This window comes from Sorex fumeus, unplaced genomic scaffold (assembly GCF_029834395.1).
Source record: "Sorex fumeus unplaced genomic scaffold, SorFum_2.1 ptg000087l, whole genome shotgun sequence".
Classification (NCBI taxonomy): Eukaryota; Metazoa; Chordata; class Mammalia; order Eulipotyphla; family Soricidae; genus Sorex; species Sorex fumeus.
The window spans coordinates 5,980,614-6,008,586 of NW_026606144.1; the positions used below are offsets into that span (position 1 = coordinate 5,980,614).

The window sequence follows — 27,973 nt, forward strand, 5'->3', positions numbered from 1 at the left end:
ACAGACACAAAATATTTTGCTTGGGGGTCCTGGGGGTCGCTCCCAGCAGAACAGGGCAGAGCTGAGGGTGGAGCCGGGTTTACCCAGACAGAGATCACTAAGGGAGATGCCGCTGGGGCGCATGGGCCAGGCCTTGCAGCCTGCTCTGTGGACGGTCAGGGCCAGCCTGGGCAGACTTCCCCAGCCGCTCCACTCCCTCTCCTGACCGGCAGGGCTGGGGCTGTTTTTCTGGGTCTGAAAAGTTTCCCCGTGATCCTGGAAAGGACGGGCGGGCTGGGGTCCCTCCTGTGACAGGCGGGGGTTCCTCCTTCCCTCCTTCGACGGGTGGGGGTCCCTCCTTCCCTCCTGTGTCGGGCTGGGGGTTTCTTCCCTCCTGTTGAAGCACGCAGGTAACCCAGAGGCGCGAATTGTCGGTGCCAGTGCTGTGGGCAGCAAGCGAGCCTCCCGGGCTGGCAGCAGGCAGCAGACAGACAGTTCCTGGCCGGGCACCCACGGTGTAGCCTGGTGGGAGAGGGGCAGGGACGCTGATGCATCGGGGCGGGGTAGAGGCGGGCATGGGGCCTGTGGTCGGGTCAGGGTGGGGCAAAGACCCTCCTTCCCCTCCTCCCTCGCTCCCCCTCAGCATTCGGGCCCTTCAAGTGGGGTCCATCCGGGCCAACCCTCCCCAGGCACTTCCTGTCGCCTGTCTCCGGGGCACCGGAACCACCCCTCGCCCGCTCTTGCGGCTCTGTCTGTGCCCGTCGTCCTCCCTGCGGGCCTGCCCTGCTCCTGCCGCCCGCCCGCTGGTTTCTCCTCTTCCTAGACGCGGGGGCGCGTCTGCCGCCTTCCTGAGCACCAGCACACCAGCCTCTGGGCACCGCGCTGCATCCCTCCCGGGCTGGGGGGTTCAGGGCCTGTGTGACCCTGTGGTGAGTGGTGAAGTGGGGCAGGAGAAGGGAGGACAAGGTCCTGACCCCGGACGGTGGGGTGGAGCGGGCAAGGGCGGCTCAGGCTGAGAGGTGGCTGGGGCAGGCGTGAAGGAAGGAGGAAATGTGCCACCTGCGCCCTAAGACAGACAGGTTTGCGGGACCTGGGACTCCGCCTCGGAGTGACACTTGTCCCCGGGACATCAGCAAGGGGCCACGGGACAGGTGGGGAGAGGCAAGGCTGGAGCAGAGGCTGGTGTGGGACAGGCCCGAGCAGACGCAGGGCCTCCCTCTGGGACGTGCCTAGTGCTAGGGGAGAGAGACTTGCCAGCGAGGGTCTGACGGACAAGGAAATGATGGGCAGGCATCTGGGCAGTGAGAAATCAGAGGGGACTGCCTGAAGGTAGTGGCAGACAAAAGTCACGTGTCCACATCAGCCATCTCCCTGTCGTGGACATGCTTGCCTTTGACAGACCAGAGCCAGAGCGCGTCAGTGCTGGTGTCCAGCCAGAGGTCAATCACTTTGGAGAACCTTTATTCTAGGCCAAGATCCAGGAAAGTTAGATAACCATGGGTCAGAGGTCAGGGCGCACAGCTGCCAGCCGAGCCAGGCTTCATCTCCAGCCTCTGCTGGGACTGAGAGTTCATCGGGTCAGGACGCGGGTCGCTGCCTGTCGGGGGCTCAGGGAGGTGTGGGTCGCTACTGCGGGAGGGGTCACCCTGCCTGCCGAGGCCCCGCTTGCTTCCCCAGGCCTGTTCTTCCCGGGGCAAGACCAGCAGGACACGCGGACTCAGGGAGAGCCATGAGACAAAACTTCACTGCAGAGGGAGCCGGGGTGATGCCCCCTGACCAGCCCGGGTCCTGACCACCCGGCCAGCCCAGTCCAGGCTGCCATGGGAACAGGGCACCCTGTGCCTGTCCTGGCCAGCTCCCTGGAGTAAACACCCAGTGTCCTGGGCCTGCTCCCCAGCCTGGTGCTCCCCTCCTGGGCTGAGTGCTCCCTGCAGGGCCCAATGCTGTCTGGCCCAATGCTCCCCCCTCCCCCCCGCTCGGTGCTCCGCCCTGGACCTGGTGCTCCCCGCTGGGCTGGGTGCTCCCCGCCTGCTCTCTCTGCTGATGCACGTCCTGAAGCACATGAAGGTCCACTCGTGGGGGCTCAGACTCACGGCTAGCTGCTGCTGCTGCCGCCGCCCCCATGTCATGCTTCAAGCATTCTCTCGTTCTATAAAAACACGTCAGGCCCCGACGGCACCCAACACAACCCCCCGGTTTCCTGGGCACCGGAACCGGATTCTGCCAGCAGACCGGCTACTCCGAACCGCAAGCATGTCCACCTTCCTTGTTCGTGTTTTGTGGCGTCCATGCAGGAGCCATGTCTGCATGGCTCCTTTCCGCGCTGTCTCTCCCGTCTGTTTAGTTTCTGTGGGCGCGGCCTATCCGGGTGTGCGGTGGCCCCCTCGAGGGTCGGGCAGAGCGGCCCAGCCCCGGCACTGGCCCTCCACATGCGCACCTTTGCCCCCCCACAGCAGGTGGGAGCCGGTCGGTGTGGCAGGACGGGTCCGGCAGAGGCCGAGCGCGGGCAGTGCAGCGAGCGGGGAGAGCCCGAGGTGACTCAGCTGTTCAAACAGACAATTTCCTCCTGCCCAGAAGAAAAACCAGAACCGGTGGAGGGGCCCCGGGGCAGTCCTTCACCTGCTCGTAACTCGGCAAACCTCTCGGCAAAGGGGAGATAGGCGGGACTGGAACAGGGCGGCTCACAGGTCACACTCGCACGCAGCCAGTCCTGGTTCCAACCCTGACACAACATAAGACACCCCCGACCTGCCTGCAGTGACCCCTGGGCAGAGCCAGGAGGCCTGAGCAGAGAGGTGTGGCCCAAACACACACACACGCACACACACACACATACACACATACATACACATGCACACATATGCACACATGCATATACATACACACACACACAAGCATACATGCACACACATGCACATACACACATACATATATATAGACACACATGCATACACAGTCTACACCTGTTTCTGTGCTAACACCTCCTTGTTTGAGAGGCCTGCACGCCTGTGTATTTGTCAGCCCTGAGCGGCCCGACATGCTTGGGCCCCACGCACTGCCAGGAGTGGCCCTGGAGCACTGCAGGTGTCCCAGGAAAGTGGGTGTCACAGGCCCCAACAGCTGAGGGCAGTGCTGAGTTCCCGCTGGTTCCAGGGAGCAGGCCAGCTTCCTGGGCCCCACCACCGGTCATGAGGGGCACATTTGCCTTCGTGAAAAGCCCTGTGCGAGGGGGCCAGCAGCCTCAGGAAGCTGACAGGACATGAAGCACACACCCTGTGCAGATGTGCAGCTGCAGACGCAGGCCTGACTCCTGGCTCTGTGCTCAGGCTTGACTCCTGGCTCTGTGCTCAGGCACCACTCCTACGACTCAGGGAGTCCTATGAGGTGCCGGGGCTCAACCCCAGGTCAGCTGCGCAATGCAAAAGCCCTGAGTTGCAGAACAGGGTGCAGGCAGTGAGCGCCCGAGACTGGCACCCCACGCCCATGCGCCTGAGGGACTTGACAGCTGCCACGGGTGAGAAGGAGCCCCTGGGGGGTCTCGGCGGAGGGGAGTGCAGGTCTGCAGCTCCGCAAGAGGCTCCTGGTGCCATGGCGACTTGCCAGCCCAGTCCGTGTGGGGGCTGGTCCCACTCATGGCCTCTCTCACGTGCAGGCACAGCAGGACAGGGCAGCTGGCCGGCCTGAGCCACCGCGGGTGGCCTGTCTGCACCCCAAGGGTGCTGGGAAATGGCGGGAGGCGACCGCAGAGGCTCAGTGCCAGGGAGGGTGGACATCCCATGGGGACAGACACACGGGCAGACAGCAGGAAGGGATGCCGAGACCCTGGGACACCAGAGCACAGGCGGGGCTTCCCCAGGCCCAGCAGAACCCCCAGCACCCCCAGGGTCTCTTGAGGCAGAAGAGCTGAATCTGACGGGAGACCCTAAGCAGGTGACAGAGAGGTCAGGGGTCAGAGGTAGTACACTTTATTGATGGTTCTGCCGATGTCTTGCAACCCCCCACCCCCGCAGTCAGCCCCTGGGGTTGGCCACCCTGTCCTCCTGACGGGGAGCGATGCGTCTCCCAGACATGACACAGCAGAGCGGGGGAGGGGGGCTAGGGAGGGGCTGGGCTGCAGGGGTGAAGCTGGGCACTGCAGCAGGGGGACCCAGGGCACGGCGGGTCTGGCCGGCCCCCTCTGCGGCCAGTTGTGGTCACAGTGGACTGGCTTCGCTCTGCCGGGCAGCAGCTGGGGGCACAGGGGCCTGACCACAGCTGGGAGGGGAGAGACGGGCCCAGCATGCTCCCTGACCCCCGCCCACCCCCTGCTACAACGAAGGGGCATTCCCTCAGGCCTCAGAGGTTTCTAGAACATCACTGTGGACTCGCTGGCCATAATTCCAATTAGAAAAACGTGTCTGAAACTTAGGTGCGACCGAGGCCATGGAACCAAGCGGGGAGGTAACGGTGAGATCTCAGCTGGGAAAGCTTTGGGGTTCTGGGGGGCCCCGGGCACCTCTGCCCGCACGGGTGGGGGCGGCCCCAGGGGGCAGCGGGCCCCAGGACAGGAGGGGACTGGGGACGGGACGCAGAAAGCCGTGACCCCTGGGACGGAGTCGAGGGCCTGGGCTGGAGGGCCGCAGGACCCCCGGGGACAGGCCTCATGGTGGGCGCTGGCCGGGCCCAGGCGGAGGGTCAGGCCTCATGGCCGCTGCCACCGGGCGGCTCCTGGTGGGCGGCCGCGTGGCTGGGGGTGGGCTCGAGCGTCAGCATCTGCCGCTGCACCAGCTTGGTGTAGAGGCCGCCCTGGGCCAGCAGCTGCTGGTGGGTGCCTCGCTGTACCACCCGGCCCTTGTCCAGCACCACGATGAGGTGCGCTCGCTCCACAGTGCTCAGCCGGTGCGCTACGATCAGCACCGTGTGCCTCTGCAGGTTGCCGTGGATGGCCTGCTGGATCTGGGGAGGTGGGAGGCGGCTGGGCCCCACAGCTGCTCCCTACACCCTCCTTCTCCCGGGCCAGGGGCTCAGTAGCGACCCCGCCTCCCTGAGCCCCCCGCCCCACCTGGCTACGCCCCTTATGCTCCCCAAAGCGGGGAGCACCTTTGCCTAGAGCAGCCTGCTCGAACCCAGGCCCGCCTGCTGGGGACTCGAGCTTTAACTTCACGGTGTGGCCCGGGAGACACGGCGCGGCACAGGGCACTCACCAGGTACTCGCTCTCTGCGTCCAGAGCGCTGGTGGCCTCGTCCAGGATGAGCACGGGCGGGTTCCGCACCAGCGCCCGCGCCATGGCCACACGCTGCTTCTGGCCGCCGGACAGCTGCGCGCCCTTCTCGCCCGTCTCTGCGAGGGGCGCCAGTGAGCGGGACAGAGTGCCAGGCCCAGCACGACCCAGTGTGTGACCTCACGCCCAGGGACCGGGTGCGCCCCCACCCCCCCCAGCCGCCGTGGCAGCCCGAGTGAGTGGGTTTCTTCCATGCCATTGACTCCCCGCCCGTCCCCCCAGCAAAGCAGCTGTGGGCTGTGTGCCGGCCGGCAGGGCCCCCACCATCCGTACCTGTGTTATAGCCGTCCTGCAGTTCCATGATGAAGCCGTGGGCATTGGCCTTCTGTGCGGCCTCCACCACCATCTCAAAGGGCACGGCGGGCAGCCCGTAGGAGATGTTGTCTGTAATGGAGCGGGCGAACAGCACGGGCTCCTGGCTCACCAGGGAGATCTGCGGGGCGGGGGGGGGGGCACGGCCCGCTGTCAGGGGCGCTGCCCTCAGCTGGCCCCAGCCTCGCTTCCTCGCTTAACCCACCTCCTGGCACCCACCCCCATCCCGCGCACCCATGGCTGTTCCACCTAAGTTGTGCTCTCTGCCCCCATCCATCCAGACAGAGAAAGGACATGAGACACAGCAGAACCCAGGCCACAGAGACCCCCCTGCAGTTGCCCCTCTCTCTGGGAGCACTTTAGAGGAGTTGCTGGCCGGTGGTCCCAGTGTTAGGACTATGGGCCAGAAAAATAATACCAGGAACTGGAGCGATAGTACAGCAGGGAAGGCATTTGCCTTGCATGCAGCTGACCTGGTTACGATCCGCAGCATCCCCTAAGATTCCCCCGAGCACCACCAGGAGTGATTCCTGAGTGCAGAGCCAGGAGTAACCCCAGAGCACCACCAGGTGTGACCCCCCCCAGAAAAAAAATAAGAGAAAGGCAGAATATATTCGCTAAACTGTGGGTGGTGCTGGAGGTTCCCCGTGGGTGGTGACCGGGAACCCCCACATTAAAGGTACGGAAAATTCTTTAAACCTGGGAATATCGGGGCTGGAGCAATAGCCCAGTGGGTAGGGCGTTTGCCTTGCATGCGGCTGACCCAGGTTCGATTCCCAGCATCCCAAATGGTCCCCCGAGTACTGCCAGGAGTAATTCCTGAGTGCATGAACCAGGAGTAACTCCTGTGCATCGCTGGGTGTGACCCAAAAAGAAAAAGAAAAAAAAAACGAAAACAAAAAAACAAACCTGGGAATATGGGGGACATTGCTGCATTTCACTGGAGCCTATGAGAACTGTTTTAACAAGGAACAGTGGTTTGTGTCATATAAAAATGAAAACCCAACATAAATCAAACGGAGGCAGCCATAAAAGAGGCACCCAAGTGGCAAATAAACCTGAGTAGCGGCACTCGGCGTCCTGAGTCGGGAGCTGTGGACGCCCACAGCAAGGGGCCCGGAGCCAGTGGGCATGCGCTCCAGGCCGCCTGGCCCTGTGTGGCGGCGGGCACTGGCATGCTCTCTGCCTCCGCCGCCTTGAGACCCGCTCAACTGCTGTTTGGGACCCGCTGGGGGGCTCCTAGGGGCCACCAGCCACCACCAGCCGTGACTCACCCCTTCCGGTTTGGACTTGTTTGAAGACCACACGCCGTGAGTGCCTGGCCCAGTGCCCGGGCCCTGCCTGCAGGCATGTATGCCAGCAGTTCTCCACCCCAGAAGGCCCTGTGAGGTCCCAGGGCTGGGAGAGTCACACTGGGCTGGGACCCACGTGGGTCACACAGCGTGAAAACACAGAAGCCTTGCATCACGGCGGCCACAGAAACAGAGTCAAACCACGGCCTGGTCCTGGCTGGGGGCGACACCAGGAGCTGGCCCGGGAGGAGTCCAGGCCGGGCTGCATGTGGCAGGGGTGGGGCGGGATGCATCGCGCTCTGCGGGTCGTGCACCTACCACACGGTGCAGGTACTTGTGATCGTAGGCGCTGATGGGCTTCCCGTCCAGCAGTACGCGGCCCCCCTCCAGCGGGTAGAAGTTCTCCAGGATGTTGACGCAAGAACTCTTCCCGCTGCCCGAGGGCCCCACCAGCGCCGTCACCTTCCCCGGAGACAGGCTGAAGGAGACGTTCTGTGGGCCCGGAGGACACAGCGTGGGGTGCAGGCTGGGGCAGGCTGCCCTCCCGGGGGGCTCCTTTCTAGTCTCTGGCAGCCCCAGGGAGGTTCCTTCTGCAGGAGTCATTCGTTCAGCACAAACACCCCTCCTGGGAGCAGCCCTCCCTGATGCATTCAGCACAAACTCGGCCTCCTTCGAGCAGCCCCCCGTGAGGGGCCAGCATGCCTACCGCTTTTCGACGTCACCCACGCTGCCTGTCCGACTTCCCAGGACTGACTGGACCCTGGGCAGGTCTTTTCCATGAGGGCCGCCCTCTGCCCGAGGCTTGGGGGAGGGGGGCGCACAGATCTCACCTGGAGAACCTGCGTGTGCGGCCGCGTGCGGTAGGTGAAGGTCACGTCCTCGAAGTCCACCCGGCCCTCCAGGTGGTCGGGGGCCAGTTTCCCGTCATGCACCATGGTGGGCTGCCGGTCGATGAACTCGAAAACCTTCTCGGCGGCGCCCACGCCCTGCATCAGGCCGCTGTACACGGAGCCCACGGACTGGGCGGGCCGCGGGGGAAGGGGCCGCTTAGCCCTGTCCATCTGGGGGCCTCTGGGCTCCAGCCCAGGCCTGCACAAGCACAGCAAGCGCCCCGGGACGAGCGAAGGACCCCCTGGAACGTGGGGCCCAGGAGGGGGCCCCCCAGCCCCAGCTGCTGTCAGCTCAGCGGGTGGACGCTCAGGGCTGCGGACAGTGACGCCCCCGCACCGCCTCGAGGGGGAAACCTGGTCACCGAGCAGCCCGGCTCCTCCTTCCCACTGCTCAGCTGCGCGCAGCCCCGCCCCCTCCTGAAGCCCCTCCCCCCACAAAGCCCTGCCCCCTCACCTCCACGCAGCCCCGCTCCCTCCCTTCCTAGGAGCCCCGCCCCTCCCCGAAGCCCCTCCCTTACCTCCATGCAGCCCCGCCCCTCCCCCAAGGCCCCGCCCCTCTCCCCATGCAGCCCCGCCCCCTCACCTCCATGCAGTCCCCCAGCACGAACTCATAGATGATGAAGGAGATGAGGTTCCCGCTGCTCATCTGGCCCGAGATGACCAGGTGGCCCCCATAGTAGAGGATGCTGACCTGGACCACCAGCAGCGTGAGCTGTGGACAAGGGCTGCGTCAGGGACCCCCACGTCCCGCCCCCGCCAGCCGTGACGAATGCTGGCCTGCCCATCATTCCCACCTCCCTCCTGGCCCAGCCAGCCGCCCCTCCCACCCCCGTGAGGATGGAGCTTTGTGGGCCTCAGGGGGGGGTGGGGGGGCTGGGGGGTGCAGTGACTGCTGGGGGCTGGCTGGCTGGTGCCGGAGCGGGACAGTGAGGGCGCGAGAAAGGAGGCGCAAAACCGGACCAAATGTACCACTGAGGCCCCCAGGGAGCCCCGAGGGCAGCTCCAGACTCCAGCACTGCCTTCCGGGTTGGGGCTCTGCCCTAGGTACCCCAGCCCTGAGGACAGGCAGCTTCCCCCACCTCCAACCCTGCCCCCTCCTATCCCAGCAGGGGTGTTGGCCCCCTCCTCCAGGAGCACCCACGGGCACCTGCGGACGTGGCCTGGCCGGGCAGGGGCCAGGGCTCCCCTCGGGGGCTGCGCTGCCTCTGTGGGCCCCTGGCCCCTGGGTGGGGGTGGGGTGGGGCGGGGTGCCTACCCCGCTGCCCCAGACGTAGCAGGTGTAGGCGGCTGCCTCCCTGCGGTTCAGCTTGTACACCTGCTGCAGCCTCCGTGCGTACGCCTCGGCCTCCTCCTCCTCGTTGGCGAAGCTGCGCACCGTCTTCATGGCGCTGATGGTCTCCTCGGCTGTGGAGCTGGCTCGGGCCAGCGCGCTCTGCACCTCCTTGGACAGCCGCTGCGGGCAGGGCACAGGGCAGAGGCCTGGACACGTGGCTCACGGAGCGGCCCACACGCGGCGTTTCCCCGGGACAGAGCGAAGAGCCCAGAGTCCCGTCCTCTCTTGCCCCGGCCGGACCACCAGGCTCCACTGGGCCCCAGGACAAGCTCCAGAGCCGGAGGGGGAGACTGTGCTTTTCTCTTTTGGTTATTAGATTTCTGGGGGGCCCACCTGGCCATGCTCAGGGCTCTGAGCTCAGGGCTCACTCCTGGAGGTGCCAGGGATGAACCCCAGGTCAGCCACATGCCCCAAGTGCCTCTTCTGTCCTGTGGCTCCGGCTCCGGCTCCAGGACCATGAGGTCCTGACTGCTCCGAGTTGGCTGTCCGCACCCCCCCGCCCCCCCGGAAAGGCCCTGGTGTCCCATCTGTGCCACCCAAGAGACAGGTGCCCTGGATGGCCGTCTAGGCCATGCACTGCACGAGAGCCCGTGATGAAGGGGCGCTAGCGGTCACTGGCCACACCAGACCACGTGAGAGTCTGCGGGGGGGCCTGGAGACCCCAGACCCAGGCTCAGGGGTGGGAGGTGCACACACACAGGCTGTGGGGCCTTGTCCACCGTGTGGATAATGGGGAAAAGAGAGCTGAGAGCTGGTCCTGAGGGGCAGGTTCTGGAAGCATCCATGGGCATGGTGGTGATTCCATCCGACCTTCACTCAGCCGGGAGGGCTGGCCTGCACTCCCGGGCCCGCCGCCCACCCCGAGCTTGAGGTACAGGGGCTGGAGTGGGCCTCAGGGATCTCAGGGTGCCTGGCCCGGCCCCAAGCAGCTCCAGGGCAGCAGCCGAGTCCAGCTGCCATCCACTCTCCCTGCACCCGCTGCCCTTCCCAGGACGCTGCAGGACGCTGACCCTGCTGGGGGGCCTGGGCGCGGGCAGGTAACAGGGAGACAGGCCCCACGCTTGGCTGTCCTGGCCCCCAACTTGCTCGCTCCTGGGGACCTAAGACCCCCTGGACACACCCTTTCCAGCCCCGCCAGGTCCTGCACCCACAGCAGTGTCCCTGTGTTCTGCCCGCCACAGCCGAGGATGCAGAGACACCCCCACTTTCGGCTCTACCTGCAAGTGCCACCACCATGTGGCGAACCCCGGGGCCCAGCGCCCCCAGGCCTGGGCAGGGGAGGGGACACCCACCTTGTAGTACTTGCCGTAGGTGTCGGACACCATCATGATGATGGGGAAGCCCATGAAGGTGACCAGCGAGAGCTGCCAGGACAGGCTGAACATGAAGACCACCACGCCCGTGACCTTGACCGTATTGCGCAGGAAGATGTTGATGTTCTGGGACACCAGGTCGCTGACCATGGTGGTGTCCGAGGTGAGGCGGGAGATGAGGTCGCCTAGAGCACAGGCCGCTCAGCCCCGGCACAGGAAGCACCTCCGGGGGCCCGCTCCCACTCGGGGTGTCCCGGGACCCCTGCCTGCCAGCCCCTGGGGGGGTCAGGGCCTTTGCGTCGCGTCAGCCCCACAGCCCCGGGCCCCGCCGGCACCCACCTGTTCGGTTCTCGTCAAAGAAACTCGTCTCCTGCGACACCAGCGAGCGGAAGAGGCGGTTGCGGAGGCGGATGTTCAGTCTGGCAAATATGAGGGTAAAAATGCCGCCCCGAATACCTGCGGCACACGAGCTAATTGCAGATAAGAGACGTTACACAGAGCCGACACCACGACCCAGCTGCCCGCCGGGGCCCCGCTCCCTGCCAGCGCCCCACAGCCATGGGGCACGTCTCAGACCCACCCCCACCCCCGAGGCCAGGCCCGGCCGGGGGCGGTGGCTACCTGCCGACGGCCAGCAGGCACATGCCCAGCACGGCCGTGCTGAACTGCTCCATGCTCTTCTGGATGACGATGCCGTCGATGGCCCGGCCCGTATAGTAGGGCAGGAAGGTCTCCCCTGCGGAAACGGGACCTCAGTTCCCTGCAGCCTGGGGTGGGGGGCCCTCCCTAGGCTCACTCTCCCATGGAAGTGGCAGCCTCGGCAGGCTGGGGGGAGGGGGCCCTCCGCACGGTTTCCCGGGGACCCACGCCCTCCCGTAGGGGCTGGGCGCCCTCTGCCGGTCAGCACAGGAACCACGAAGTGTCCACAGACTCCAAGGGCATTTCACCACCTGAGCATCCACGGCCCAGCTGGACACTGAGCTGGGCCGGAGGAGGTCTTGGAGCCCAGTGTGAAGGAGGCTGGAGGGGTGCAGGAAGCTGGCCCCCCTGCATCTTGGGACTGGCAAGATTTCTTTCGGTGTTCTTGAAGAGGGGTCCGCATGGGGGGGCTCACTGCTGGCTCTCTGCTCGGGCATCGCTCTGAGCAGTGCCCTGGGGCCCCAGGAAGGGGTCCCGCAGGACAGGCAAGTGCCACCCCTAGTCCTGTCGAGCAGGCCTGGAAGGTTTCTTTAGGCTCTGAGCACTGACCTCCAGGAAGTGCTCACTTCCTCCAGGCCCTGGGTGTGGGCCGGGGGCTTGCCTGGGCACCCGGAGGGAGCTCTGAGCCCACACCTGTCCCTTAGCTCGGCCCCCTGTGCTCCCTGGGCAGGACATGGACGGCAGCTGGGGAAGGACAGGACTCAGCGAGTCAGGTGGGCTCCCGGCCCCTGCCCCACTCTCTGCAGCCCAGAGCCTGGCAGGTCAGAGAGCAGCTACCTGGTTCCGCGTCAACCCTGGCCATAGCCAAGAACACACAAAGGGGTGCACTTAGGAGAATCCAAGAAGGCTTCTCTGAGGAGGTGACAAGTAGGAGAAACTTCAGACAAATGTGAAGTTCCCAATACAGCTGCTGCCACGTACAGTCTGGCAGGGGTTGCTGAGCATCTGCTGTGTGAGAACACACACAGACACACACACAAAACACATAGACGCAGACATACACAGAAACAGACACATACCTAAACAGACAGTTGCAAACATACAGACACAGACATACACACAGACACACATACACAGACACACATTGATTCACACACACACAGATAAACACAGACACATACACAAATAAAACAGACACAGATGCAAACACACAGACACAGAGACCCACACAGACACACAGAGACCCATACAGACATAAACAGAGACACAAATACAGACCCCCAGAGACATAAACACAGACATATACATGTAAACAGATAGATACATACACTGATACAAACACAGATACAGACACACACACACACACACACACACACAGAGCGGCAGTGCAGTGTGACTCCTTCCCGCCTTGGAAATTTCCAGAACTTTTCCCTGTAGTTAGCTCCTCACACGGGTGTTGGGGGGTGGATTCAACCCTAACCCTTACCTTTGCCCCATGTGAGAATTTTTTTCTTTTTGGGTCACACCCAGCGATGCTCAGAGGTCTCTCCTGGCTCTGCACTCAGGAATTACTCCTGGCGGTGCTTGGGGGACCATATGGGATGCCAGGGATCAAACCTAGGTCGGCCGCATGCAAGGCAAACACCCTACCCGTTGTGCTATCACTCCGGCCCCCATGTGAGAATTTATTGGGGTGGGGCATGCGTGTTTATGGGGTCCCGGGCTGTTCCCACCACACTCTATGCACACAGGCCACAAGAGCAGCCACGGCAGCGCCGGGCCCTCCAAACCCACCCCTGGAGATGCGGGGACGGGCTCAGAGGGGGCAGGGATCGGACGTGTGGGCTCCCTGCACCCCGGGCACGGACCCCAACCACTGAGCCATTACCGTGGCCCCCCACTGAGGCTTGAGCCCTGTGGAAAGAGGACCGAGACCGCGGAGGACAGAGGGGACGGCAGGGCTCCCCGGGGCCCCCACTCACCCAGCGCCGCCACGATGAGGAAGAAGGAGGCAGCCACGAGAAAGGCCACGTCGGGCTTGGTGTAGGACAGCAGCTTCTGCAGAGTGGCCCCTGACGCCTGCTCTGGTGCGCGCGGGCCCTCAGCGGGGAAGGCCTCAGCCTCGGCCTCTGCCCCACGCCCCAGGGCCTTGGCGTCCGGCCGCACGGTGGCCAGCAGCCGCCACAGCAGGAACGAGGCGGTCAGGGACACGTAGGTCCACACGAAGAGGGCCCAGAACCAGGGGTCCCGCACGGGCCTGCGCACCTCAGAGAAGAGCAGCAGCTTGACCACGGCGTAGATGCCCACGAGGAGACACACGAGCGCGATGACGCTCCAGGACGCCCGCAGGCGCCGTGGGCCCAGCGCACTGTTCTTGGCCACACCAAGCGTGGCGCCCAGCAGCAGGCAGCTGCGGTACAGGCAGGCGGCCCACAGGTCCAGCACCGAGTCGAAGACATTAAAGTGGCGGATGTCCTCCAGCAGGCCGCGGTCGGGGTGGCTGAGCAGGTAGATGGCCGTGGTCACCGCGACGTCCACGCTCATGAAGGCCAGCGTCGCCAGCACCGCTTTCCACAGCTGCATCCTGATGGTGGGCGTGGCCCGGGCGGGGCAAGCTCACAGGGTGGTGGTCATGGTTCCCGGGGCCAGGCTGGACCTAAGGGGCCGGGGCAGCAATGAAGGCGGCTGGCTGGGGGGACGGGGACGGTCTGGGGGGTGGGAAGGAAACCCCAGGACAAGGCCCTGGGATGCAGCCCTGGGCATCGCGGCCGTGGGGGCCTCTGAGGACGAAGCCCAACCCCTCGGAAGTGGCCTCCCAGTCTGGACCTGCTTGTGCGGGGTGTGAGCACACCCGCAGGTCTCCGGGTGACAGCGAGGGCCATGGTCTGCTCACCCCTCATGCCCCAGACACAGGCTGGAGAGCACAACGGGGAGGGCCTGACCGGGGTTCAATCCCCAGCACCACACACGGTCCCCAGAGCATGGCCAGGAGTGATTCTTGAGCACAGAGTCAGGAGTCAGCTCTGAGCAGCCGATCCTGACTAAGCATAGCTTTGTAATCCACCGTTTCCATTTTAGAAAGGTGTCTTTTAGGGGGCTGGAGCAAGAGTACAGCAGGGCAGGGCGCTTGCCTTAGTAGGGCATCTGCCCTGCACACGGCCGGCCAGGGTTCCATCCCTGGCATCCCATAGGGTCCCCCAAGCACCACCAGGAGTGATTCCTAAGTGCAGATCCAGGAGTAACCTCTGACCACCACATACACTCACACACACACTCCCACACACACACACTCACATACTCATATACATACACTCACACCCACTCACACCCACACACATTCACACATATACACTCATATACACATACACTCACACAGTCTCACATAAACACACTCATACACACACTGACACACACTCATATACATAGACACTGATACACACATACACTGACACACACACTCACACACACGCACATACACTCACACACACGTGACTTTTATCCTAAGGAGGCGACTGTGGTGGGCTCCTGCCTGGGGGTCGTGTCTGGACACCTGACTGGGAGCCTGAGGGTGTCAGGCCAACCCCATCCTCTGGAACGCTGAGAAGGAGCGGAGACCCATCATATTCACAACGCAGAAACCCTGGAAAACCCCCTCTGTGAGGTGCTCTTTGGGCCCTCCGCAAACATCCACACTGGGTGTGGGTGGGCACCCCACCTCCTGCGGCAGCGGCACTGTGCTCGAACCCCAGCCCTCGCTCTGTGAGCCGGGCATGGCAGCTGAGCGCGTGTCACATCTGCACTGGGCACTCGGCTGGCAGGAGACTTGAGGGACAAAGGGCGTGGGGGGAGGTGGGCCTCGGGGACCCATGTACGACCTCCTCACTGTGGCCCCTCCACTCTGGGGTCTTTGCAAAGGACATGGCTGCAGGCGTGTGGGGACTGGGGCAGTGCCCACACAGCTCTGGAGGCAAGGCCACCACATCAGCACATGCCTGGGCATCCACATCCTTTCAATGTGGGGAAACTGATACTGCCCTGCCCACTGCAGTCCCCCAGAGCTATTCTCCCTGTCCCCTGCCTCCCTCCCTTCAGACAGGAACCAAGGTGGGCCCCGCAGCCCTCTGGACACGTGGGTGTCACCCCCAGAAGCAGCGAAGAGCCCCAGGGGGCGCGCTGTGGGGCAGAGACGGCTCTGCCCGCCCCCGTGCTTGATGCTAACCCCCAAACCCTGAAGGTACAATCACACCTCCAGGGTGCTGAGGGTGCTGTGGAGAGCCGGGGTGGGGGTCCCCCGTGGGGGGGCTGCCTCGCCCCAGGGCTCTGCCTCTTCCTGAGCAGCTCTAAGGGAAGGGGGGCCCAGATACCCCTGTGGGCTGGCTCTGCCCAGGCCCATCTGCAGCAGCAGAGGCTGGGGGTGGGTGGCTGGGAATAAAGACCAGGAGCCAGGACCCGGGAAGGGTCCCGGTCACCAGCCACCACGGCCGTGGCTAGCCTCTGGCAGGGAATACTGTGGGGCCCCTGGCCAGAGAGCGGGGCTCAGAGCTGGGTTCAAACCTGGGGTTCAGAGCTGGGGCAGGGGCTGGGGGAGGGGCTGGGCAGGGGTTGGGCGGAGCTGGGGCAAGCGCTGGGGTTGGCAGCCCCAGGGCCTCCGATCCTTCCCTTCACCCCTCCTCTGCCTTGCCCTGGGGGTCGCCCCAGGAGTGCTACCCTCACAGGAACAAAGCCTGGTAGCCTCAGAGACCATCTGGGCCTCAGGGTGCAGTTGGGGAAACGGAGGCCCAAGGGGGGTTGAGGCCAGGGTGGGGTCACTCAGCAAAGTTGGGGTAGAGCGGCGGGGCCCCAGTTCCTGAGTGCTGAGTGCTGAGTTACTCCAGCCCGGCTCAGGTTACGCCTCCTGAGCGCCTAGTTAACTTTACTCTGACTCTGCACCGTGGCCAGTCCGGTCAGTCGCTGTCCAGGCCAGACCACCTGCCAGGACAGAGTGGTCAAGGTGGCTCTACTCTGCACGTGGCCAGGTGCAGCTGCAGGGCAAGTTGGGGTTACTTGGCGCTTGAGAATGGACCAAGGACCAGGCGGTGGCTGGAGCTGCAAGAGGCACTGCCCGCTTGACCCCCAAGACCAAGGGACCTGGTCAGCGCCCGGCGGCTTCACCACCGGGGGAGGCGCTTTCCAGACGCTGTGGACGGTCACTTACAGGCTCTCAGCACCACGGCTTGCACCTGGGTGTCCCCCACGTGTCCCTCCCCGCGTCACAGCAGCTCGGGACACTTACTCAGGAGCACCGCAGGGCCAGGGGAGGGGGCCTGAGGCCCGCGGGCACCTATGAGCAACCAACGCTTGTTTTTTTCCCCTTTTTGCTGAGATCCCACAGGGGCGCGGGCTCCCGGGACCGCGTTCCCAGTTAGGGCGAGGCGTGGGCCGGGGGCCCCGTCCAGCCCCCGCACTCCGTGGCGGACCAGGTTATCTCGGCATGGGTGGCGCTGGGGCGCGTTCCCGCGGCCTCGCCCGTGCCACCCGCACCTGCCCCAACCTGGTCGGGCCAGCCCGAGCTTATCGGGCTTCACTGGGGCCGGAGGGAGGGGGCCCGCCGCAACGGGGGCGCGCGGCGCGGACCGCCCCCCCCTCCGGCCTCCGCACGCGCAACCGAGCGCCACGGCCCGTGGGCAGCGCGGGAGGCCGCGGGGCCGGCCGAGGCGCCCAGGCCCGGGCGCTGGGGCCCTCGGGAGACGCCCCCGCGGGTGCCTGGGGACGACAGCCCTCGGGGCAGCCCTGCAGCCTGCGGAGCCCCCGGCCGGCGGCGCCCCCGGCCCTGCGGCGCGGCGGGATGCGGCGCGGCGCGGCGGAGATGCCTACTCATGCCCCGGCCGGCCCCCGCGGCTGGCGCGCCCGGGGACGACGGGCCCCGGGCCCCGGGCGTCGCGCCCGCCCTGCCCCCTTACCTGGCGCCAGGTGAGCCGCGGGCACGGGGCGCAGCGGGCTCGGGCCGCCCGGGCTCCTCGGAGCCTGCGCTGGGCACTGCACTCGCTCCGCGGCTCCCGAGACTCCTCCCGCCTCCAGCGCACGCTGCGCCGCGCCAAGGTCGGAGCCGGCACCCGGGCGGCCGCGGGGCGGGGCGGGGCCGCGGCGGGGCGGGGCCGCGAGTACTGGACTCCGATTGGGGGATGCTCCGGGGGCGGGGATTCAGGGCGGGGTCGCGGCAGGGCGGGGCCGCGAGGGCAGGGCTCCGATTGGGAGGTGCTCCGGGGGCGGGGTCTCTGGGCGGGGTCGCGGCTGGAGGGCTGGCCTGTGATTGGGGGGTGTCCCAGGGGGCGGGAAATCGGGGCGGGGCCTGCACGAATCTCCCGCCCCCCCCCCCCCCCCCCCGCCAGACCCGGGTGCATGCCCGGTGTCCTCAAATGCCTTCACCTCCTGCTCTTAACACGCCGGTGCGGTGCGTACCACCGGTGGCTCACACTTGGATTTACTTATTTAACACAAATTGCAGCCGGTTACACCTGTCTTCGTGTTAGGGACAGCCCCTAGTCCTGAAAAGGGAGAGGGCTAGTGACCCTTGTTCACCCGTTGCCCTTCTAAACGTTTGATCTGGGGGAAGGGTGGGCCCTATCCTGTAGTCTGTTGGTGCTCAGGGATGAGCATGATGCCATGCAGGGGATGGAGCCCGGGTTGGCAGTGTGCAAGGCAAGCGGTGTGCAAGGCAAGCTGTGCTGTCTCTCTGGGCCCTAAATGTTTGAGAGCAGCAGTGAGCAGAACAGAGGTGAGTGTGTGTGTGTGTGTGTGTGTGTGTGTGTGTGTGTGTGTGTGTGTGTACCAGGAATCTAATAGGACCTGGGACAGAAAGGCTTCTGCTCTACAACTTGATCCACATCCCTCACACTTTTTAGTTTTGAGTTTTGTTTTTTGGTCACACTTGGCTGTACTCAGAGCTTACTCCGAGCTCTGTGCTCAGAGATCACTCCTGGTGAGGCTGAGGGGACCATATGGGGTGCCTGGGATTGAACCTGGGTCAGCTGCCTGTGAGGCAAACGCCTAAGCCCCTTTCTATCTTCTATCTCTTCAGCCCTCACTTTCCTTTTAGCCCCTGAAGGAGAATCTCCTCTACTTGGCCTGCTGCTGGAGGGACACTGGTGAGAGTTTGCAGCTTGCTGCTGTGGAAGGGAAAAATCTAGAAACGACCTGAATGCATCACTCAGCAAATATCCTGCAGCAGGAAAGCGCTCAGTCTACAGCAGCCAGAGAAGCTCTGAAAGGTGAGGAAGGAGCCCTGGTGAGTACGTGTGTGTGGGGGGGGGGTAGGAGAATGAGAATGGCTATTCATGCAATTCAGAGAAGCCGGGGAACCCAGAAGTGAGAGTGACTCGAGGCTGGGTCTGCATCCAGTTGTAGTCCTTTCCGGGTGTGACCTCAGGCAGGTATCCTGCAGGCAGGTGACTGTTCCCTAACTTAGAGACCTTTGGCCTCCAAACGAAAACACAGGCCCTGGCACAGGACAGTCCCCTGTTTGGGCCTTCTCTAGTTTCCGGGTCTATATCTGTGCATCCTGTTCTTCGCCCCAGCAGTCTCCTAGTTCCCAGTCCTCAGCCCGCGGGCCTTTCTGAATCGGCAGGCATGGGGCTGAATGAGAGTCAGGATGGGGCAGGATTTGGCTGCTAGTGCCCCCGGCGAGTCTGCAGGAAGACCTGTTATGTTAGGGACTGTGTTCTGAAAAATGGATGGTATGTGGCTGGCACAACTGCCAATGTAGTCAAAAAGGATGGGGCGGGGGTGGGAGGTGGTTCAAAGGGTTGGAGTACACACTTCACACAAGGGTTCAATCCTGCCACTGCACAGCATCCTAAGTACTGCCGAGAGCTACCCCCCACCCAACACTGTTAAGTGTGGCCTCCAGAGCAAAAGGAAATAACAGTCCTTTTCATTTCGAATTGTTCATTGCTATTTCATTTCCTTTCCTCTGCTGTAATTTTTTTTTAATTTTTGGGTTACACCCAGCGATGCACAGGGGTTACTCCTGGCTCTTCACTCAGGAATTACTCTTGGCAGTGCTCGGGGGACCATCTGGGATGCTGGGAATCAAACCCAGGTCAGCCGCGTGCAAGGAAAACGCCCCCCGACCGCTGTTCTATGCTCCAGCCCCCTCTGCTGTAATTTTTTGATGTTCCCGACCTTAAGACTGTATTAACCTACAGCAACCAGAAGGATGTGATTTTGCTCTGAACAGCATCCCCTGCCTATTCCTGAGCCTCAGCTTCCACATCTGTAAAATGGGGATATATCTCATGCAGTTTCCCAACGTGTCAGGGTTGCCCAGAGTGCTCGTGGAGCTTGGTGCTTGCTGTAAGGACTCCCCAGGCTGTTCCCATGGGTGCCGGAGTCCAGGTGGGGGCGGGGACAGCGTCTCCAAGACAGAGGGGCCCAAGGGAAGGCTGGCCTATCTCAGGAGCTGCTGCGAAGGGAGAAACCCAAGGGGCAGGCTCCTGGGAGAGGCAGGAGAATGATGTGATACTTTCCTGGAGGGTAGGCCCTTGGCCATCCTGGAAATCAGACTCCTGAAGCCTGAACGCCTGGGGGCGGGGGGGGGGGTGGCCGCTGTCCCCTGGAAACTGTCCCCTGGAAGTTACTGTCCTTGGGAGGTGGCGGCGGAGATCCAGGAGTTTCAGAACGCTCTGCCAGGCCCATGTTCTTGTGCGCAGGGACTCAGAGTTCACCCCAGAGAGGGGCAGGGGCCCTGAAGGGACCTGGCTGCCCCCTTAGCAAATCCCTTCCCAGCTAACTCCACTCCACTGAGGCTGTGGGAGCAGCCTGGGTCATTCACCTGCCTGGATCCGACTTACAGGATCATTTCGCACATCTGTGAAATGGGCACAGCTCCTTCTTTGGAGGGTCTGGGGTGAACAGTCACATCTCTTTGCTTTTTTTTTTTTTGGAAGTAAAAACAGGTTTTGTTTGTAAGTTTCTGAGGTGTGGAGAAAGAGTGACGTGTTCCAGAGTGGAGACAGGACCACAGGACACATCAGCACTAAAGTACGTGTCGACATGTCAGGAGGGGAGATGGGGGTGACACAGAGGGTGACACATGTGCTCAGGCACCACATGCGCTCAGCAACGACACCCATATTCGGGCAGCATATGCACCTCTTCCAGAATGTGAGTGGAGGGCCTCGCAGGCTTTCAGAGTTTTCCTCACCTGCTGCCCCCTTCCTCCCTGATGCATCCCACTCTGCTGTCCTGCCAGCTCGGCCCGTCCAGCTCCCCTCAGTTCACAACCAGTGGGGAACTCCTTCCTGCCCCTCCTTCTGCCGGAGCCACCTCCAGGCACTCACCCTTGGGCGTGTCTTCGCGGGAACAGAATTATAAACATTTGTTTCCGAGCTGGAGGCGGAGGGAGGCGGCAGGCACAGGCGCGGGTGGAGAAGGCTAGCCGGAAGTTGGTTCCAGAATATCGGGGTCTCCCATCTGCCCTGCAGGGCCTCGGGCCTCCACTTGCAGAAAGAGGGAGCAGGGGCATGCCCGGGGAGTCTGTGCCTAGGTCGGTTTTCATGTGTGTGAACACGTACGGGGTGAGTGTGCATCATGCGTGTGTGACAGGACATCATTGTGATCTGTGCCGGCATCCGAGGGGAGGGAAGCCCAGTGGTCTGGAATATGTCAACCCCGTGTTCCGGGGGGCAGCTTGCCGAAAAGCCTCCGCCGCCAGGAACTCAGGCTGTGCTCCAACCCTTTGGCCCTTACCCGTGAGAGGGCTGGGCCAGGTCTCGGGCCGCTCCCAGCCTCGGTTTCCCCATCTGCAACACACTGCTGTAAGAGGTTCTGACTCACTGGGCGAGAGTGAGTAGTGGTCACCTGCACCCATGGGGGTGCGGGGATCTTCCTGCCCCCACTCTCGCCCCAGGCCGGGGTCCGCTCAGCTTGCCTCGCTGCCCTTCCCGGGGAGCCTCTGCACGGCTCCGAGCCCGTCTCCTCTCGGGGCTCCGCGCAGCCCCCGCCCGCGAGGCTGCGGCACGCGCAGCGGCGCGGGACAGCGTCCGCGCCGGGCCCCGCCCACCGCGGGGCGTCGCCGGAAGTCCCGGGAGGCGGCGGCAGCCAATCGGAAGCCAGGCCGGGCAGGGAGCGGGAGTAAATGCCAAACCCTGCGCTCGCACGCACGGCCGGCGCTGAGGACCTCGGTCCCTGGAGCCCCGCAACCGCCGGCGCCGGGAGTTGGCGGGTGCGTCCGGGCCTCGGGGTTGGCTTCCCTCGGTGACCACGTCCCACCAGGGGCCGGCCCGGGCCACCCCTTCCTGTGTGAGGGGGGGCGGGCGGGCACCCCTGCGGCCTCCTCGCCATGGCCACGGCCCGGGGGCGCTTCTGCCGCTGCGCCTGTTTCTGCTCCGAGAACCTGTACGTGGCGCGCTACGGGCTGCACGTGCGCTTCCGGGACGAGCCGCAGCTGCGCGCCGACTTCGGGCCGGTGAGCGCGGCGGGCCGGGCGCGGGGCTGGGGGCTGCGGGCTGCGGGGCTGGGAGCGGGGCTGCGGGACCCATTGCGGGGAGATGCGGGACCGAGCGCGGGGATGCGGGACCCATTGCGGGGCTGCGGGACCGAGCGCAGGGATGCGGGGCCGGGAGCGGGGCTGCGGGACCCATTGCGGGGAGATGCGTGACCGAGCACGGGGATGCGGGACTTAGTGCGGGGATGCGGGATCCAGTGCTGCCCGGCTCGGGGATGCGGGACCCGGTGCGCCTGGGGACGGGGCTGCGGGCTCCGACCGTCATGCCCGCTGGCTTCCCCCCCAGGGAGGCGCCCGGGACGGGAGGAGGAAGGACACATCTTTCAGGGCACGCGCCGCCCTGGCCACCCTCGGCACCGCCGCGTCTGGGCTCTGAGACCCGCAGCGTCCCGCGCCAGGCACACACAGTCGTGATTACTGCCCTTTGTGCTCCCAGATCCTGCGTAGCCGAGGCTGTGTCAGCCCCGAGCACTTCCGGCAGCTGGTAGAAGAGGTAAGAGCCGCCCACCCCACCCTGCGGGCTCCTGCTCTCTAGAGGTGCGTGGGCAGCTCGCCGGGGCTCCCGTTCTCTGCCCACTCAGTTGTGGCCAGTGTCTGCTCCTGCCCTTCTTGGCTGACGGGCCAGGCTTAGACAGGCGCCTCCATCAACCGCTCTGAGATAACACTCTGCCCCACCCCCTTATCATAGGGGAGTGAGATTCCGCCTTTTGACCAGGAGCGGGAAGCTTCCCCGGGGGCGCTCCACACAGAGGGGCTCTCAGCTCTGCCAGCGTCCAGCAAGGCCCCTTGAAGTCCCCTGCAGCTTGTCCTTACCAGGCCCTGGGGTCCCCCTGCCTGCTTCTGCTCTCGCTCCCTGAGCTGCTTTCTCTTCTGGGGGGCTGGGGGGACCACAGTGGGAGGCCCATGCAGAACCGCTGTGACCCCAGCTTGAGCAGGAGGTGCGGCGGCGGCAGCAGCTGGGACAGGAGTCGGCTGCCCGGAAGGCCCTCATCGCCCGCGCATACCACCCTGTGAGGCCCGAGCTCTTCCGTCCACTGCAGGTACCTGGCAGGGCGGGCTGCTGGCAGAGGCTGGGCCCCGCCTGCCCACCTGCCCACCCAGCCCACACCCGTGTGCTCTGGCCCAGGATGAGGCCCTGGCCCCTGAGTTTCTGGCAGCAGCTGAGTACAGCGCATCGCCGGCGGCAGAGCGCCAGGGGCTCCTCCAGCGCCTGGAGACGGTGTCAGGTGAGGCCCTTCCCCGCCGTCAGACCCAAAACAGCAGAAACTAGGAGGGCCAGGAGCAGAGCTGGGATTCAGCCATTGGTCTGCACTCAGGGGTTCCACGCAGCTCCCCAGGGGAGGGGTATGGGCTGGGCTGAGGGTAGCAGTGTGGGGGTCAGCACACCGGCTTCCAGGGTGGGGGACATCAGGGATTCAGGTCCAAGTGTTTCGCTCTCTGCTGGGGGTCTGGGGTGGAATGTGGAGCAACCCCCCACCCCAGCCCAGGGGCTTTCAGCAGTGGAGGTGGGTGGATACTATTGGGTGAGGCAGGGCAGGCCCAGAGGGGGCGGCTGCACCTGCCAGAAGGGCGTGGTCTCCCTCTGGGGGTGGGGGGCACCATCTCTGGCTCCATCAGGACCCACAGCTGAACACGGTGACTGGACGGGCATACTTGCAGGGGGGAGGGGCAGGGCGCCCCAAGCTGGGCCCCTGTGTGCAGGCCCTTTTGAGAGCAGTTTCCCGGACCCGCCTTGTGCAAATGAGGAAACTGAGGTGCGGGTGTGGAAGACCGGCCCGGACGCTTGCTGAGCCCCGCTCCCGCTCACAGAGGAGAAGCGCATCTACCGGCTGCCTGTGTTCACGGCGCGCTTCTGCCAGGCCCTGCTGGACGAACTGGAGCACTTCGAGCGCTCGGAACTGCCCAAGGGGAGACCCAACACGATGAACAACTACGGGGTGGGTGAGGCCTCCGGGGGTGGGGGAGCCTCCCGGAGCTGTGGCCCAGCCCGGCGTTTCTCCCCACTATGAGACTCTGGCCTGATGGCGGGAGGCAGGTGCTCGGTGCAGAGTGCTCGCTCACTGCACTCCTTTCAGGCTGCCTTTGCCCCTGCCCTGCCAGGTGCTGCTGCATGAACTGGGCCTGGATGAGCCCCTGGTGACCCCACTGCGGGAGCGCTTCCTGCAGCCGCTGCTGGCCCTGCTGTACCCTGAGTATGGCGGGGGCCGGCTCGACAGCCACCGGGCCTTCGTGGTCAAGTATGCCCCTGGCCAGGACGTGTCACTGGGCTGTCACTACGATAACGCCGAGCTCACCCTCAATGTGGCCCTGGGCAAGACCTTCTCGGGGGGCGCCTTGTACTTTGGGGATTTCTTCCAGGTCAGTGCTCGTGAGCTGGTGGCGGAGGGGGTCAGGGGCACTGTGAGGGACCAGCCTGACCCCCGCTGCCCACAGAAGCCCTCCGCCCTGGCCAAGCCCATGGAGCTGGAGCACGTGGCGGGCCACGGCGTCCTGCACCGGGGTGGCCAGCTGCACGGCGCCCGGCCCCTGTGCAATGGGGAGCGCTGGAACCTGGTGGTCTGGCTGCGGGCCTCAGCCGTGCGGAACCAGCTGTGCCCCATGTGTCTGCGGCCGCCGGAGCTGGTGGACGACGAGGGCTTCGGTGATGGCTTCACCCGGGAGGGTCCTGCTGAGATGGCCCTGTGCACAATGACCTGAGGGGGCTGGGTACGGCGGGCTGGGTGGGGTGGAAATAAAATCTTTGCGACCCTGAAAAGGCTGCATTGGCTTCTGGTTTTTCGCTTCAGCAGACAGGCCAACTCCGGCAGGTGCAGGAAGTGGAGCTGGAGGTGGGGTCAGGGGCTGTGTCAAGGGACTGGCCACAGGAAGGAGCCTCGGCTGCAGCCAGCCTTGGCCTGACCTCCCGGGAGCCTGGTGTGCAGATGGGCGCTGGTCTGCTCCATGCACCCGGGCGCTGGTGGAGAGCTGGGGGGTGGTGATTCCTGATTGCCACGTCCAGGGCATGCCCAGTGTCCCTGCGGACTCTTCCAGATGGCAGGGTTGAAGCGGCGGGCACTGTTGGGGGTGAGCCTGGCAGGACAGTGGTGGTGGGCACAGCTGGCGCACCTAGAGCTGCTTGGGTCCTCACGCCGGGTTAACAGTGGGGCCCGGGTAGGGTGAAGGGGGTTGGGGTGCAAGCTGGAAAACGCCTCAGCTGGCCCCTCCTCTCGGTCAAGGTCTCCGACTCTAGGGACGCTCTGGGGATGGGAACCGGCCGGCCCTGGAGCGGGGCACGCACCCTGCAGACCCCGAGAGGGACCGGCCGGCCCTCCCCGACCAGGGCAGGTGCGAGTTGGGGAGTTGCCGCTTCGCCCCTCGCTGGCCTCGGCCAGGGTGAGCCCACAGCACGCCCCGGGCCGCTACTGAGGCTGCGTCGGAACCGCGGGCCGCGGCGCCGTTTCCGGCCGGACCCGCGCGGGCGCGCACCGGGCCGGAAGTGGCGGCGGCGGCGGCGGGCGCGGCATCTCGGCAGCCCCCAGCCCCGGCGCGATGACCCCCGGGGGCTCCCGCAGCCGCTCCCGCTCGCGGGGCCGCGCGCCTGCGGGGAGGAGCAGGACGAGGAGCGGGGAGGACCGCGCGCGCGCGCCCGGCTGCTCGGGCTCCCACGGCCGCAGGGGTGAGCGCCGGGAGGAGGGGGAGCGCCGCGGGCCGGGAGGAGGGGGAGCACGGTGGGAGCGATGCTGGGAGCGCTGCGGGACAGGAGGCGGCGGCCAAGGGCCGGGAGGAGGAGCACCGAAGGCCGGGAGGAGGGGGAGCAGGTGGTCCAGGAGAAGGGAGAGCACGGTGGGAGGAGGGGCGCCGAGGACCGGGAGGAGGAGCACGGGCCGGAAGGAGGGTGGGCGCCGCGGGCTGGGAGGAGGCGGCCAAGGGCCGGGAGGAGGTGGCCAAGGGCCAGGAGGAGGGGGAGTGCCGGGGCGGGAGGAGGGTGGGCGCCTGGCCTGAAGGGGTCCAGCACGGGGCCCCACATCCCCCCCTCCCCGCCCCCGCCCGGGCAGACACTGCGTCCCACTGTCTCCCTGCACCCAGACAGAAGCAAGCACAAGGCCCGCAGGAGGCGGCGGTCCAGCTCCTCCTCCTCCTCCACCTCCTCCACCTCCTCCAGCTCCTCCTCGTCCTCCTCCTCATCCTCCTCCAGCCGTGGGCGAAAGAAACGGGGAAAGCACAAGGACAAGAAGAGGAAGAAAAAGAGGAAGAGGAAGAAGAAGTTGAAGAAGGAGAAGGCGAAGGTGCAGGTCGAGGCCCTGCCCGGCCCCTCGCTGGACCAGTGGCACCGCCCCGCCGGGGAGGAGGAGGAAGGCCCAGGTACTACTCTCCCGGGTCCTTCAGCGGGGTGGCCCCATCCCGCCTGCTGGCCCCTGCCATGTCCCCTTGCAGTCCTGACAGATGAGCAGAAGTCGCGCATCCAGGCCATGAAGCCCATGACCAAGGAGGAGTGGGACGCCCGGCAGAGCGTCATCCGCAAGGTGGTGGACCCTGAGACAGGCCGCACCAGGTAAGGGCAGCGGGTGGCTGGGCCGGCGGGGGGTGCCTGTGCAGGGCCCTGGGGGCCCAGCTGCCGCCCCTCGCCTCCTCCAGGCTCATTAAGGGCGACGGTGAGGTCCTGGAGGAGATCGTGACCAAAGAGCGCCACCGGGAGATCAACAAGGTTGGTGTGTCCCCTTCACCCCTGCCCGCCCCTCTGCCGAGGTTGCTGTGACCCCTCGCGTCCTTTCTCCCCAGCAAGCCACCCGAGGAGATGGCCTGGCCTTCCAGATGCGCTCTGGCCTGCTGCCCTGAGGCTGTGGCATGGCTGGTGGCCACCCAGAGCTGGGTCGAAGGGTTGGCCACCCCATGGAGCCCTGAGGGGCTGTTCTCCAGGGACTCTGCTCACCCATCCCCCAAACGCAGGGTCAGTGGCCTGATTGGCAACTCCATCTCCTGAGCGCCCACTTGCCAGACATTAAACAGTCCCTGGTTGGTGGTGTCGGCCGTCGTCTTTTCTTTTGGTGGTGCTCAGGGATCACTCCTGGCAGAGCTTGGGGGACCATGTGGGGTGCAGGGCATGGAACCAGGGTTGGCCGTGTGCAAGGCAAGATCCCTGCCCGCTGTCCTCTTTCCAGCCCTTTGCATTGCTTTCTGTATGTTGGAGGGAAGGGGATTCCCCAACACTGAGGAAACGCGGGTTTCGGCAGTTTGGGGGGATTTGGGGTGTCATCAGACCGCTGTGCCTTTACATCTTCAGGTCACCGGCCCTCCCTCCTCCCCCCCGCTCAGAGACTGTGCTGTCAAGTAGAGGGCTTTGAACTTCAAAACACCAAGTCACCTTAGGTGGCCACTGACAGTGCGGGTGCATATCCCCGCCTGGGGGGGGGCACCGTGAGACACGTTCCAAACTCCCCTCCCCCCCACCGCTGTCGCCAGCGCAGTAACGAGACCCAGAAGGAAGCCTTCCTGCTGCTTTAATTGGTGTAACAGACAGTGACACACGCACACACTCAGGCCCAGTGGCGCAGGGACAGGGAGGGCAGGGTGAGGACAGGCACGCGTGCCCGACGACGGAGAGACAGAGGGAAAGACGGAGACGTGAAGACAGCGACAGGGTGGCAGGCAGCTCAGACTGAGCTGGGCGCGGGGCGGGGGGTCTCTGCTGAGTCCCTCTTCAGAAACCAGAGGGCCGGGGCCGGGGCGCAGGGCGGGGGGACTAAGGCTTCTACTCGCACGGGCCTGGGGCGGGGTGGCAGTCTCGGGCCTGCTCACCCTTTGGTTAGGCTGGTCAGGCCTGAGCCCTGCAGCTCAGCACCCAACACTGTAAACATTTTTGGTATTTTTAAGGAACTCTGCCCTCCCTCTGTGTTTCTGGAGAAGAATGTGCCCGCAGGGGTCTGAGTGAGGCAGAAGCAGATCTGAATCGAGGGCACGGCGGGAGGGACTGCCCATGTCACCACCTATGGCTGCGGGCCCCAGAAGGGCCCAGGGACTATTGCTTTGTCCTTGGCATGGCTGGCGCTGGGCAGGCGGGCGGGGGCTGGGCCCGCACCCCATGGCCTTTATTGCAGGCACGCTCCCGATGGCTGCTCCTGGGGTGGAGGCAGGGGCGAGGCACTGCCGCGGGACCCCTGGAGCGTGAGTGTCTGGCCCAGCGGGTCCTGCCAGGCCAGGGTCAGCTATTGCACTTTCACGGCAACTGTCACGTTAAATCTTGGTCCATAAAATAATGGTCGCTTTATACATAACATCCCCAACAATGAAAAGCTACATCTTAAATATGAATAAACCCTGAAGGTTCCATCCCTCCAGACATTTCTCTCTGCACAAAATAAATAGCTTTCACTCTGTAGAGCCCCGCTTTGCAGGACATGTACACGCCCCATCTGGCTATACATATCTACACACGGAGACGGGTGCCCACTTCTCCACGTGGGGCCTGGGTGCTGGTGCCAAGACCTGGCGCCC

The 27,973-nt window shown here is 64.8% G+C and overlaps 3 protein-coding genes across 4 annotated transcripts; 2 read left to right on the plus strand and 1 right to left on the minus strand.

The window, feature by feature from the left end:
- Positions 1-3,961: 3,961 nt before the first annotated feature.
- ABCB9 (ATP binding cassette subfamily B member 9) lies at positions 3,962-17,107 on the minus strand. Of its 2 annotated transcripts, none has more exons than XM_056131368.1 (12): positions 16,959-17,107; positions 13,002-13,675; positions 11,002-11,116; positions 10,720-10,799; positions 10,360-10,565; positions 8,990-9,187; positions 8,318-8,446; positions 7,675-7,863; positions 7,163-7,336; positions 5,514-5,673; positions 5,163-5,299; positions 3,962-4,914 (listed from the first exon to the last, which is right to left on the minus strand). In XM_056131368.1, exons 2-12 carry the CDS (start codon positions 13,600-13,602, stop codon positions 4,654-4,656), a joined length of 2,250 nt encoding a protein of 749 aa, XP_055987343.1. In that variant the 5' UTR covers positions 13,603-13,675; positions 16,959-17,107; the 3' UTR covers positions 3,962-4,653. The 2 variants fall into 2 exon arrangements, with proteins under 2 accessions (XP_055987343.1, XP_055987342.1); XM_056131367.1 differs by having other exon boundaries at positions 3,963-4,914; positions 10,720-10,850; positions 16,959-17,106.
- A 4,180-nt stretch (positions 17,108-21,287) lies between these two features.
- On the plus strand, positions 21,288-24,217 carry OGFOD2 (2-oxoglutarate and iron dependent oxygenase domain containing 2). Its single transcript, XM_056131421.1, has 7 exons — positions 21,288-21,463; positions 21,939-21,995; positions 22,429-22,542; positions 22,629-22,728; positions 23,312-23,439; positions 23,603-23,860; positions 23,936-24,217. Exons 1-7 carry the CDS (start codon positions 21,338-21,340, stop codon positions 24,197-24,199), a joined length of 1,047 nt encoding a protein of 348 aa, XP_055987396.1. The 5' UTR covers positions 21,288-21,337; the 3' UTR covers positions 24,200-24,217.
- Positions 24,218-24,978: 761 nt separating this feature from the next.
- Positions 24,979-26,356, plus strand: ARL6IP4 (ADP ribosylation factor like GTPase 6 interacting protein 4). Its single transcript, XM_056131429.1, has 5 exons — positions 24,979-25,157; positions 25,568-25,843; positions 25,916-26,033; positions 26,117-26,186; positions 26,261-26,356. Exons 1-5 carry the CDS (start codon positions 25,031-25,033, stop codon positions 26,315-26,317), a joined length of 648 nt encoding a protein of 215 aa, XP_055987404.1. The 5' UTR covers positions 24,979-25,030; the 3' UTR covers positions 26,318-26,356.
- Positions 26,357-27,973: the final 1,617 nt, after the last annotated feature.

Coding starts and splice junctions, on each gene's coding strand:
- OGFOD2 (XM_056131421.1), top strand. CDS start 21,338: ATGGCCACGGCCCGGGGGCGCTTCTGCCGCTGCGCCTGTTTCTGCTCC. Junction 22,729..23,311: donor GCGCCTGGAGACGGTGTCAG/GTGAGGCCCTTC, acceptor TCCCGCTCACAG/AGGAGAAGCGCATCTACCGG. Junction 23,861..23,935: donor ACTTTGGGGATTTCTTCCAG/GTCAGTGCTCGT, acceptor CGCTGCCCACAG/AAGCCCTCCGCCCTGGCCAA.
- ARL6IP4 (XM_056131429.1), top strand. CDS start 25,031: ATGACCCCCGGGGGCTCCCGCAGCCGCTCCCGCTCGCGGGGCCGCGCG. Junction 25,158..25,567: donor GGGCTCCCACGGCCGCAGGG/GTGAGCGCCGGG, acceptor CCCTGCACCCAG/ACAGAAGCAAGCACAAGGCC. Junction 26,187..26,260: donor GCCACCGGGAGATCAACAAG/GTTGGTGTGTCC, acceptor CTTTCTCCCCAG/CAAGCCACCCGAGGAGATGG.
- ABCB9 (XM_056131367.1), bottom strand. CDS start 13,602: ATGCAGCTGTGGAAAGCGGTGCTGGCGACGCTGGCCTTCATGAGCGTG. Junction 11,117..13,001: donor CCTCATCGTGGCGGCGCTGG/GTGAGTGGGGGC, acceptor CCGTTTCCGCAG/GGGAGACCTTCCTGCCCTAC. Junction 10,851..11,001: donor TGCCTGCTGGCCGTCGGCAG/GTAGCCACCGCC, acceptor ATCTGCAATTAG/CTCGTGTGCCGCAGGTATTC.